Genomic DNA, 14,028 nt, shown 5'->3' with positions numbered 1-14,028 from the left:
TCTATCCGCCTCCCACTCTCTCCCTATTTATTTCAAAACCCCCTTCCCCTCCCCCTTTTCTGATGAAGGGTCTAGGCCCGAAACGTCAGCCTCTCTGCTCCTATGATGCTGCTTGGCCTGCTGTGTTCATCCAGCCCTGCACCTTGTTGCCTCTTAGAAGTATCTCTTTTGTTGCACAGATGGGAATTCTAACTCTTAAACTAACTTCCCTCTACTTTAAAGGAAGAGGTGGAAAGGCAGTTAAAGTGGAGTGCATGAAAAACCATGATATTCCGTGAGGTCGATTTCTGGGTAGGATGAGGGTATTGGGAAGTGGGGTTACAGTCATACTGTGGAGTTCCAGCAGCATGTGTTTTTTTTTGTGAGGCTCCCATCTGGAACGAATGTGATAGGAATAGGAGATGAACAAATGGCCAGTAGAGCCCACACCATTATTCAATATGATCAGGGTTTATCTTAGGCATACAATCTCCCCTCCCCAGATGGCTGCGTTTTGGTTCTGAAGCGTGGGGGGTGCAGGTTTTTGTGACACCTGTTTTCACTGACCTCTGAAGGAATTCGAAAACAGCCACAGGGGCTGCCAGGTGCAGAGGTAGGCTGTGGTAAGGGCCAACCTCAGTGCTCTGGCATTTTTTTTTTGCAGCTCTGAAAAGAATCCTAAAAACACACATCTCTCACACTTCTCACTTTCTCACACCCTTATGTACTCCAACTGGCCCACTGTCAAATTCTAAACCATGCCACCTCATCACACCCCGTCCCCCCATCAACCCCAATGCCCTCCATACCCTCTATGTTAAACTGTGAGTCTCTAACCCCCATGGTCCTTTAGAGTTCCTATGTCACTCTGCTCATTTCCATTGCCTTTTATAGCCCTTATGGCAGCCTGAAATGGCACATCCAGAATCCTTTTGTGTGGATTTACAATCCTTGGAACGAAGAAAATTCCCCTCATTTTAGTCATTAATGATTGGCCCCTTATCCTCAACTTTGTCCCCATGTTCTGGATTCCCCAATCAGGGAAAACAACCTCTCAATATCTCTTTGTCTGGCCCTTTCATAGTATTGAATCTTCTGCCTCTCATTATTCTGAACTCCAAAGAATATAAACTTAACATACTCGGCCTCTTTCATAGGATAGTCCTGTCATCCCAGCAACCTGATGAACCCAGTGCCAATCAAATGGGCTGCATTGTCCTGGATGATGTTAAGTTCCACGACTGTTGTTCGAGCTGCATTCATCCAGAAAAGTGGAAAGTATTCAATCGAACTCTTGACTTGTGCCTTGCAGATGGTACACAGACTTTCAGAGTCAGAAGATGAATTACTTGCTGCAGAATTCCTAGCTCTTGTAGCCACTGTATTTACATGGCTAGTCTAGTTAAATAGCTCCGTCTATCACTCAGAACTCTGTTCTGAGGAAGGGTCACTGGACCCGAAACATTAGCTCTGATTTCTCTTCACAGATGCTGCCAGACCTGCTGAAATTTTCCAGCAATTTCTGTTTTTGTTTCTGATTTCCAGCATCCACAGTTCTTTTGGTTTTTATTCTGTCTATTACTTGCTGTTTATGCTGTTTAGCAAGCAAGTTTTGTAGCTTCACCAGGTTGACTCCTTATTTTTAGGTATGCGTGGTGCCTCTCCTGGCATGCCCTCCTGCATTCTCCATCGAACCAGCATTGATCCCCTGGATTGATGGTAATCTTAGAGTGGGGGATACACCAGGCCTTGACGTAGCAGATTGTGTCGGAATATGATTCTCTGCTGCTATTGGCCCATGTCTCCTTATGGATGCCCAGTCTTGAGTTGCTAAGTCCATTCAAAGCTTGTTTATTAAATCACTTGCTCCCACTTGCTCTATTGCCCACAAATTTCCCCTCAACTCTATTAAGTAACCACTCATGGTTCATCTCAGAGGAAGGCTGTCTTAAAGGTATAGCTTCCAGTTTGCCCAGTATTGTTGAAAGTGCCCATGAATCAAACCTGTTTTTCTTACACCACTCTTTAAACCAGATGTCCAACTCTCCAATCTCATTTACCAAATGCCAATTGCTTGACAGTCAATTTGATTGACAGGCTTGGCTCTGAATTGGGTGGGGCTACTTGGAGCAGGCTGCAAATTCAGGAAAGGATCTTCCAATTACTAATGGGAGTTGAGAGACATGTGGAAACAATCCTGCTCCTCCTCGACCACAAATATTGCAATATCTTTCTACCTTCCCTGAACTGCTCAGTTTTTAAGGTCTGGGAAACCTGTGGCCCAAATTCAAGACTGTAAGTGAAGTTATATATGCCTAACTCTATTATAACAGGTAAATAGATAAATCACGTCCTAGAAAGGTGTTGGCTGCAAAATCCTATTCTGCTTCTTCTAAATCCAGTAGATGGGTTGGGGAGTTAGGTTGATGTTTGATTTGAGATTTAAAACTACTTTTAACAAGTCACCTCACTCCAGCCATCCGTTTTTGAGAATTAAAATGATTCAGTGTTTCCCTGTTTAGTTGTACTTATAACATGTCACATTGCAGGTTGCTGCTTTTGACCACCATGTAACACTATGAAATGAATTTTGAAGATTTTGTTGCTGTCCTGTATATAAACAAGCTTTCATAATAACTGCCTGATCATGGACAAAGCCATACTCAGTTTCTGAGTGTTTTTGAGAATAGAACAGTGAATTGGGTATGTATTAGAGGGTACCTTCTCATTATCTTCCATTCCTTTATTCCATTTATGAGTGTAAATGCACTCTATTTTGTTTGGCATCTTGTCAGACGGGGGTCTTTACTGTAAGCAGACTAGAATGATGTCTTTCGTGACAGTTCAAGAAGAATTTTTAACGGTGCTCATTGAATCATGTCCTTACTGACATTATTACAAGCCTTGGAACATAAAATTCCTTTTAAGAAATCACGAGCCTCAAACTTTCTCAAAATGAACATTAGCAAGTTTGTGTAAATACTGGCTTTATGGGTGCCATTCTTCCCATTGCAGATCAATAAATGCTCGTGCAGTGGAAGTATGTTATCAATCATTGAGAAAGATAAGTGTTTAGAGAATTCTAAAAGACTCTGAGAGAGTAAGTAACATCAGAATTTTTTTCCACTACTTGGTATATCAGTAATAAAGGAGCATTGAAGGAGGCCACTCATTAGAACAGCAGTGTGTGGGAAAGTTGGTATAATAATCTGCTCAGTAGATATATTTCATATGGAATTATACAGTAAGCACTTGAAAAGGAAGAATATAAAAGTATACCAGAAATGAGAGAGTAATGGGATTGCAATAGATAATGCTCTTGTTTATTGACTCCAGTATCTTGGAAAATTTGGCATTATTTGTTTTGTCCTGATAGATCCTTGTTTTCTGTCACATGCGCCCAAATAGATACAGTTTGTTGATGTTATGAGAGCCTGTGGCCATGAATTCAAATTCCAAATGTTGCGTTTCAGATCTAAAGTTAATTCTTTATTGCAGTTTACTTATAAACTTCAACTTTCTGAAACCTTTTCCTGTAAATAGTTATCATGCTTAGTGTTCTTTTACTTAAGTACACTTTTATACTGAACGTTGCTGGCAAGGCCACCATTTGTTGCCCATCCCTAATTGCCCTTTTAGCAAGGCGTTTGCTAAGATTTTACAGAGGGCATTGCTGTGGCTCTAGAGGCATGTGAAGGCCAGACTGGACATAATCTGCGCTTGTCTAATGGTCACCATCACTGAAACCAGCTTTCAATTCCAGATTTATGAATTGAATTTGAAGTCCATCAGCTGTTGAGGTAGGGTTTGAACCAATGTCCCCACCTCAGTGTTCAGTCCACTGATACTGCCATTCTATCTCCTTTTTATTTTATATGTCAATGTTTTGTCTTTTCACAGAGTTCGATGAGGATGATGATGAAGAAGATGAGGAAGACTCAGATGAAGACAGCATGGATTATGACACGGAAGTGCCTTCACACCCGTATGTAACACCTGGTGGACCCATAAGAGTCAACCGAAACTTGACAAAAGTGATGGAGGTGTCCTATCAGCTTCCTGATTCGTTTGAGTGGAACCAGCATGATCAAGGTACTAAAAATCTGGGTAAGAATAAATAACTTCTTACTCGTTTGCTATTTTTAAACAACATTAAAATAGAGGTGTTAGCTCAGTACTTCGACAACAGTAATTTTTAATACAATGACACTATATTGGGAATTTGTGTTTATGCCCTCATTTAGGATGAGATTTGACTCTGTACATGAAGGATTATTATGAAACTTAATTTTAGAAATCCAAATGAGTTTAAATTGTGTTGTTATATCTGGGAAAAAATACATTTGGATTTATGAGAGGTAGTTCTGGTATATTCAGGTAATTGTGTAAATATTTGTGCACAATTAGATATTTTTCTGTATTTGATATGTTCTGCCAATATTGTTGGCATTAATATAGTGAAGGAAATTGCCCCCTATCATTGATTTTGTGGATTAGCAGCAGGAAAGGATGTTAAAATAGATTCATTTGAGCTTTGAAGTCATTTTCTTACTTAATTTGTACAGAATTGCGTTTTTGTGGGTGCATTCTGTGGTGAGATCCATTTCTGTACTGTAATGGTGGACCAGTGTTTAGGAATGAGACCTTCCACATGTATACTTTTCAATAGCTGGGTTATTCATTTAGTACATTAAAGCGAGAATCACCAATATTGGAATTTCCAAGTCTGGTGACTTGTACCCCCACTGCACTAATTGTAATTAACAACTAGCTGAGAGATATGTACTTGTTATAAATACTTGAATGAGTATTCTACTATACAGGTGCCCCCTGAAGCAACTTGGAGCAGTTGCATTAAGGCGTTTACAGCATTTGAGATTTTGTCAAAAATAACTTGAGGCTACGTGAAATCACTCCATGCCCTATAGATCATCCACCACGTGCACACAACAGTAATAAAAGCAAAATACTGTAGATTCTGGAAATCTGAAAAAAAAAGAAAATGTTGGAGAAACTCAGCAGGTCTGGCAACATCTGTGGAGAGAGGAACAGAGTTAACATCTTGTGCCTGATATGACTCTTCCTCAGTTCAGTTCCCAGTATTCCAAAGCATGTGCAGGAGCAGAGAGACCTGAAATAAAACAAAGAATTGCTCTGATTGTGCAAGACAATTTCGAAGAAGGGTCGCTGGACCCAAAACATTAACTCTGCTTTCTCTGCACAGGTGCCCACAGACCTGCTGAGTTTCTCCAGCAATTTCTATATTGTTGTAGCAGAAAAACCTGGCCGTGTATGGGCAACATCCATTAAAAATGACAGGACAGGTAGAGAGAGCTGCTAGTAAAGGATACTGTATTCTAGCTTTCTTAATAGGGGTATAAAGTACAAAAGCAAGGAGGATAAACTGAACTTCTGTAGGAACTGGTTAGACTTCAACCAGAGTATCATGCGTTGTTCTGGTCACCACATTTTACGAAGGATGTGAATGCATTGGAGAGAGTGCAGGAGGGAATGGTTCCAGCAAGGAGAAACTTCAGGTATGAAGATAAATTGGAAAAGTTGAGACTGGTCTCCTTCAACTGTAGAAGGCTGAGGGGAGATTTGATAGAAGTCTTCAAAATAATGAGGGATCTGACAGACTAGATGAAGAGAAATCATTGCTGCTCGCAAAAGGGTTCGAACCAGAGGGCACAAATTTAATGTGTTTGGCCAAAAAAGGAAATGTGAAGTGAGAAAAATCGTTTTCACACAGTGAGTTGTTAGGCTTTAGTATGTACTGCCTGGAATTGTTAGGGAGGTAGGTTCAATTGAGGCTTTCAAGAGAGCATTTGATTATTATTTAAATAGAAGCTTTGTGTAGGGTTTTGGGGAATGACGCCAAGTCACAGTGCTCATAGACACGATGGCCTCCTTCTGCACCATGACAACTCGGTGCTTCTATACAATATCATTGAGATGGCCATCCAAACATATATTTTTTTCAGTCTCTGAGAGCTTTATAAGAAATGCAGGGGATCTAAGACAGTTTAAAATGAATGCTCGGTAGTGGCATGACAGAATCACACATTTTTATCCTGTTGCTAAGTTCCCTAAATTTCTTACAAGGAAACATTGGTCAATATTCTAGAAAGTATTCACACTTGTAGCTGTTACAACAATACTATTTGTTTGAATGCATTATCCAAAATTGACAATGAGCCCAATCAACTCTTCTCTTGTCTGGATGGTAGTTGACCAAAGGTTGATAGTGGAATCAGACATTGTAAAAAAAAATTTGTGCCAGGATGGAGAAGGTGCTGCCCTGGGATTGCAGGATAGAACACAATGTTGTGAATGAAGGATGATCTCTCAAATTGTGACAGTATTACACGTCCTTGATTTCATAAACATTACACAAAGCTATTAACTAATCAGTAAGGAGGAATGTCATAGTTAAAATCATATTTGTTTTGAAAATTAAAAATGCCCAAAAAAGATCTTTTATGGTTGAATCTCCTTGCAATCTGAGGGTGACATTTTTGTACGTAACTGTACCTTACAATAGCAACCTTCATAGAGTTACCGAAGGCCAAATGATTTTCCATAGTCAGCTTTTCATCTTCTGTCTCCTACTTGAGCTGTTTTCATGGGATAACAAGGTGTAGACCTGGATGAACACAGCAGGCCAAGCAGCATCAGAGGAGCAGGAAAGCTGACGTTTCGGGTCTGGACCCTTCTTCAGAAATCAGAGCTGTTTTCATACTGGGTTACTTTATGATATCTCTAAAACTTGCATACTTCAGGCTAAGTGCTGGATTATAAAATCAAGGACCAACAAATTTCCTTACGGGTATCTCAAGATCCCAACATGAACTCCATCAGTCTTCCAGCCAGCTTTCATCAGGCTACAAGGAGAACGCCTTGTAATTGTTTAGATTTGTATAACTCTTTATTGCTCTGACTCTCCAACAACACTGATGTACTGGCAATGATGTACACTCTTCCCCCACTACTGTCAACAATTCTCACCACTCCAGGGCAGAAGATACTTTGGAGGAGGATCTCGTGTGGATGCACCATTACATGCTCTGTTTTTCTAGTTTAGCACAAGCAATAGGAAAAGTCCTATGAGTTGATCACTTGGGTGAAAGATGAATTTGAGGCAGTTATTATATTTGACATTAAAATAATCACCTTCATATTTGACATATTAACTTGCAGTATGGTTTAATAGACACTGCTGAGTTTGCACTGTCAGCTTATCATTTTTGGATGGTCTGAATGTTCTTGCAGAATGAAGTGAGTGATGAAGAGAGATAATTAATCAACGGGCCAATTCGCCAATGCATCACATTTCTTGTTGCAGGAGTTTAGGCTTTTCAATTTTTTTTACATGTGTGAGCATTCCTGGCAAGGCCAGCATTTGGTGCTCATGAACCTTCCTTTATTTCATTCTTGAGGAAGTGGTCCTCCTTCTATTGATGGTTTCTCCAAAGGAGACTGCAATTCTGATTCTATTGTTTTATTAATGTAGCAGTACAAATCTGCTGCTTTAAATAAATGTAGTCTGCTGTAGCTCAGAATTGACATTTCATTAATGAATTCATACCTAGATATAACTGCATCTAAATATGTATTCATTCTAGTACAACTTTAACTGGCATGTATGCGTTAAAGTGGAAAATTGCCCAGGTATATCTTGTACACATGACATTGGACAAACCTAATGTTACCAGTTACCAGACTGATGGTCTACTCCCAATCAGCAAAATAATGGAAGATATTGTAATTATAATTGAAGATTTACACACCAGTAATCTACTAAGCAATGTTCAGTTTGGGCTCCACCAGGACCACTTGGATCCAGACTGCCGTGCTGTAAACATGGACAAAATTACTGAACTCCAGTGGTGAAGTGAACATGGTTGTCCTTGGCATTTAGGCAGCAATTGACTGAGTCTGGTAAAAAGAAGCCTTGGTCAATGGGAATCGAGGGGAAAATTCTCTTCTGGATGGACAAGTAGAAAGGAAGATGTTTATGGTTGTTGGAGGCCAGTCATCTCCACCTGGGACATTTGTTGCTGGAGTTCCCAAAGGCAGTGGCCAAAGCTGAACTATCTTTAGCTGCTTCATCAATGATCTACCTTCAGCATGTGTTCAGAAGTGGGAACATCTGCCGATTATTTCAGTGTTTTCATCCGTCCACAATTCCTACAGATAATAAATCATGTCCCAGCTGCATCTCGACCTGGAAAACCAAGCTTGGATTAAATCCTCATTGATGTGTATGTTTTGCCATTGATTCTGCTGAGAGTGGTTATGATTTGATATGCTGGCCTGTAGTGCTTCACACAAGCTTCTTATATCACCAATATCAGTGTACAGCTATTATTTCCATGAGTACTATTCACCAATCATGTTGACTGTTCCTTAGTTTACTCTGAAGGTCGTTGCTCGCATGATGATAGGCTTTCTGTTTCGTTTGGCCAGCTAGCTGGCAGGGGCTGACCCTTTTATTGCCAGCTGACCTTAAATTTCCTTTTCATTTCATCAGCCAACTCCCTGTTCTTTTTGGTGCTGGGTCTGTTGATCTTGTTGAAAGTGTCCGGTATTGCACTTTTGATGTGTTGCCAGAGCTCTTTTGGAGCAGAATCAGCAGTGAGATCAGGGTGTTCCGGTCTGGTCTTTAAGGTTGCTTGATGACTTGAAATTTCTTTGAGTTATCTGTAGATCTGTTCTAGGGCTTAAGCTCAAAATGGAAGATCAGCTTTAAGAAAATGATCCAGTTGTCCGTATGACAGTCAGCACTAGTCATGACTCAGTGTGCAGGATGTCCTTTAGGTCACACTGAAGCACCGTCTATCAGGTGCTAATGGGGATTCAACCATGTGGTCTTAAAGGGTCTAGGCCCAAAATGTCAGCTTTCCTGCTCCTCTGATGCTTGGCCTGCTGTGTTCATCCAGCTCTACACCTTGTTGTCTTGGATTCTCCAGCATCTGCAGTTCTTACTATCTCTGATTCATTAGTTATGGACAGATGCTTTTTTGCACACAATTCCAAGAGCAGGCATGCTTTTTATTATTGCAGCTTCCAAGACCACAGTTTCTGTGCACTCCTTTCCAATGGCTAGGTGTCACCATTACCGGATCAAAATCCTGTAACTCCCCACCCATCAATATTATGGGAGTACGTTCGTTGTAAAGACGACCATAGTTCAAGCTCACCACTCTTCTCAGAGACAACTAGGTATGCCTGCATCTCAATATTGAATAAAAAAGAATAGCGGCCCTTTAATTGAGTGGCATCGTGGCTCAGTGGTTAGCACTACTGTCTTACATTACCAGTGACCCGGGTTCAATTCCACCCTTGGGCAACTGTCTATCTGGAGTTTGCACATTCTCCCCATGTCTCCTCTGGGTGTTCCAGTTTCCTCCCACAGTCTAAAGATTTGCAGGTTAGGTGGATTGGTCATGCTAAATTGCCCATGGTGTTGAGGGGTGTCTAGGTTAGGTGGATTAGCCATGGGAAATGCAGGTTTACAGGGATAGGGTGGGAGGGTTGATGTGGACTCAATTGGCCTACTTTCACAGTGTAGGGTTCCTGTGATTCTATAATGGACCACTGGAGGATGCCGCCACCAAAAGGTAGTCTTCTTAAAAATAGTAAAGTAAAGAGTGAATTTGAAAATCCAAACCAGTTAAATTTCGAGTAATAATCAAAGTGGACAATGTGAATTTGGAAATTATTTGGGAAGACATTGCTGGATGTTTACATATGCAAATTGCAGTATTCCACCCACACTCATCACTAGGTGTCTACAGATTTATGTTATGTTCTTTGTAGATTTTTATTTTGGCTGGTGACAGTAACTTGTAGGAAACCTTGTAATAATTATTTCACATTCATTTATTTCATTACTTGACTCAGTGAAGCTGGAACACAATAAAATTACTTACACGTTTAATCTTATATTGTTATCGAATTTGCATGCAAATCTGTGGGAAGTGCAAAATATTGGAATTTTGTACGTGTAACCTACTGTAGAATTTAATATTCACTGCTACAATGTAGTACAGGTGGAAATTGTGAAAATTAGTCACTGATTTATGATGAACATGCATTGGTGTCATCCCATTTCTGTCAGACTGGATTCACATATTCTTCAAACACGATAAGATAACAATAGCTGTCCTATAAATCTTGTTCTTTCATTTCACTGAGGGCTTTTATTATTCAATTATGTCATGATACTTGATGTCATATTTCAATCCAACATGAACTGTAGTACTACATTTCAATCCTGTCTCTTTTATGAATACGACTATACAAATCTGATGATCCGATTTGCCGGGAGAGTAAATTGATATTATTTCGTCTTTAGTTTATTAATAACTTGGCATCAGGTTGCCTACCTGCATATAGTTTCTTGACCATGAAATGCAATGTGTTATATACAGCCAAACATGAAAGCAAAAAAGTAATTTAAAAGGTTTGATTTAGTCTGTGGTTATTTGTCTGTATTACTGGGACCTGGTCTTGGACATTACATTAGAATTAGTTCAATATAATCTGGTCTAAATGGTGTCACTCTACGATACTGTGCATTGAAGTACCATTGATTCATTTTATTTACTTATGGCCTCTTTGGTTATGTGAAGAAATTGTGGAAGTTTTGACTCAATCTTATACATCTTGCAGATTTCAAATCTGCATTAAATATTCTGTCAACATCACTGAGCTGTCCAATAAACTAACTCCAAATCCTTTATGATCCAAAGTTTTTGATTTTATATAACTGATACGAGAGTTGAGGTTTCAAAAGAATGCAGTCCTAATGAACTAGATCGTGTAATCTTCTGCAAGTCCCTCTGTGAATTTCTCCTGTGTTTATGCACTTGAAAGTTGAAGCTACTTGTAAATCAACAACTTGATTTTAAAATGCAAAATACTATGATTATGACTCCATTTAATAGAGAGGTAAATCTTTTAAATTGATTTATTTCCTGGTAGTTGGAACCTGTATATACCGTTATCAGAACTGCAGCCTGCAGGATGTGACTTTGACACTGAAAGTATGCTTCCTCCAGGAAGATGTTCTTGTCATTCCTGAATGTAGGCAGTTAAACAGTAGGGAGACAAGAGCATGTTGGAAACATGCAGCAGATCTTCCATTATGGGCGATAGTGCATTGATGAAGTAAATGTGGCTTTATTGGAAACACTGAAAGTGAAAGTCCATTTATTAAGGAGAAAGCAAACATTCTTCAATATTTTAGTGAAACCGTTGTTTTGCTTCATTAATTTATGTGGAGCGTACATGTGTGAGGAATGCTTATATGAATTCAGAAGAAGATATGCAAAAAATTTCGAAGTAGCGCAGTGAAATGGGAAAGATAAGAACATAAGGACTAGGGAAATGAATAGGCAATTCAGCTCCTCGAGCATCTCTGCCATTTGATATGATCATGGCTGATCTCATCTTGGCCTCAACTCCATTTTCCTGCTCACTCTCCATAACCTTCAACCTATTACTAATTAAAACTCTGCCTGTGAAATAACTGCACAGAAGCTGGTATCCCATCACCAAGTCCCACATAGATACAATGGTCAAGAAGGCACAACAACGCCTCTTCTTCCTCAGGTGACTCAAGAAATTTGGCATGTATGTAAGGACCCGCACCAACTTTTGCAGATGCACCAGGCAAAGCATACTGTCCAGGTGCATAACAGCCTGGTACAGCAACCGTTCTGCCTAGGACAGTAAGAAATTACAGACAGTTGTGTGCCAAGCCCAGACCATCATGGAAGCCAATCTCCCATCCATGGACTCCATTTACATGGATCATTGACGTGGAAAGGCTGCCAACATCATCAAAGCCCCATTGCACCCTGATAATGCTCTGCTACAACCTCTTCCATCAGGCAGAAGATACAGAAGCTTGAACACAAGCACCAGCAGGTTCAAGAACAGCTTCTTCCCTGCCATTATTAGACTGATAAATGGGGTCTCTAACTTCAAATAATGTTGATCTTGTTAATGTTGTTCTTGCCTAGCGCATGCCCTGTGCGACTTAACCTGTATGCCTCTAAGTTTTTTTTTTCACCCTATGATCCGTATGTCCTTACTTACAATGATCTGCCTGTACTGCTCGTGAACAAAACTTTTCATGTGACAATAAATCAAATCAGATCAAGTCAAGTCACCCTTTATTTACATGTGCACAGTACGCTGGGTGTGGCCGGCCAGCTCGGATTAAGTCCCTGAAGTAAACTGTCTCTCTCACTTAGAGGAAGCATATGGCCGGCATCCTGCTGCCGTTTCTGTCTCCTCCATGGATTTACTCAATATCCCAGCGTCCACCGCACTCTAGGGAAGTGAATTCCACAGCTTCATAATGCTTTGAGAAATGTTCAGGGCAGACTCTCTTTTGATTGTCAAATTATCCCTGACCCTATGAAACGTGTAGGGGTTCTGGAGGGAAATCATATCAAAACTATGAAGTATGAATTCTGAGAAAACTAAACAATAGTTTGTTAAACTTACTGTTCTCCTCAGACTATATGGCAACTGAGGTAATAGTGCATTTGGACTCTTCAAAAATGAAATGTGGATAATTTAATTATCTGTTGGCTTTCTTCTGAAAATAGATTTATTGTTACTTTTCAGTAGTAATTTTATTTCTGATGCTTTTGGAATACTGCTTACAAAATTATAGAAGGTATTTGGATACTCTATTCTTGAAAGCAAAATTATCTGAAATTAAAGTAGTCCAACGGTAAATGAGTATATAAGCCTTAAATTATCAGACTTTTTTGGGATAACGGTTTGTTTTTAATATTTTGCTACAGAGACCATGGGGAATGGTGGTGGGATGAGGGGAACGGTTAGCAGCAACCAATGCACTTGGGAAACCTAGCAGTCAGGATTTCTGTGAAGGTTGTGGAATTTTAACTAATGGTCGGTCCTCTACCACTGATAATCAGACAGACCCTAGACTCTGAAAGGAGGATTGAGAGCAGCAAACTATCCAAACTGGAACACAACAGTGGTCAGATCCTGAGTCTGTGATTTAAGATTATGCTATGGCTCTTCAGGTGAGCTACATTCTCAAATCCCAGTCGAGGACTGGTGTCATAGTTTCAGGATAAATGCCTCTTATGAAATACCACACTGAGATGACCTTTCCAGACAGTTTTCAAAAAAGATGTGTTACTCTGCAACTTTTGGTGTGTATATCTCTCTAATCAGAGATTTTTTTGTTGGTGCAAGGAGAGTTGAGACCCTACATGCAGAGTCCGTGCTCAGACAGTGTGAACTTCTTTATACATTTTCATTTATAGGTAAATATCTCTTTTAACCTTATGTCTCTCACTATGCTTGGGTTTTATTTTGCAGCGATTCCCTAACATGATACTGGATGGGAGTCTGGGGAATGGGACTGCTCCTTGACCCCAGGGAATTGGGAGAGCTGGGGGTTGGGGGGGCGGGGTTTGAGGGTTGGGCGTTTGATCCTGAACGTGCTTAGTAATGGTTCAGCCTCAGAACTCTGAGGATTGGGAGTCCCATCCTAGTCCTTGTGATGGGTTTCTGATCCCTGAGCTGGTGAGGGATTTAAGAGGTAGCAAATGAAGCTGGAAAGATAAGATAAACGACAGATCAAAGGACAGGATTGTATGTAATGGTTCATCAAGTATTTTGATGGGGTAGCATTCGGTCTTGTGGCAGGAGTGATTCGTCAGTGATAATGATAAGAGGATAGTAGGAATGGAAGGGAGATTTGAACAATGTACAGCAAGCTGTTGGGGAGAAGGAGTTAAAACAGAGCTACTGAGGGTTGTAGTTGATATTTTCCCTGCATCCATGTAGCCTGGAGGCATTGGCAGCGATATTGTGACACGCCCAAAATCTCCTTATTAAAAGGACAGAAGAAGCTAGAAAAACAAGAGGATAGAAATTGAAATAATAACAGTAGCCAGGGGAGAGAAGCAAAATAAAAGAGAAAAAGTGACAAAAGCTGAGACCTTAGGGAGAAGTGACGCCAACAGAGGAAGACAAAAGAAAGAGACTACA

The 14,028-nt window shown here is 40.1% G+C and overlaps 1 protein-coding gene across 1 annotated transcript in view; it reads left to right on the top strand.

The window, feature by feature from the left end:
- Positions 1-14,028, top strand: part of armh4 (armadillo like helical domain containing 4) — an 83,674-nt gene that overhangs the window by 21,206 nt on the left and 48,440 nt on the right. The window contains exon 4 of the mRNA XM_048600343.1: positions 3,880-4,086. Coding sequence (XP_048456300.1) covers positions 3,880-4,086 — 207 coding nt within the window. The remainder of the gene's footprint in view (positions 1-3,879; positions 4,087-14,028) is intronic.

The sequence above is a fragment of the Rhincodon typus genome, chromosome 8 (assembly GCF_021869965.1).
Source record: "Rhincodon typus isolate 14 chromosome 8, sRhiTyp1.1, whole genome shotgun sequence".
Classification (NCBI taxonomy): domain Eukaryota; kingdom Metazoa; phylum Chordata; class Chondrichthyes; order Orectolobiformes; family Rhincodontidae; genus Rhincodon; species Rhincodon typus.
This window is presented reverse-complemented; position numbering and strand designations above follow the sequence as displayed.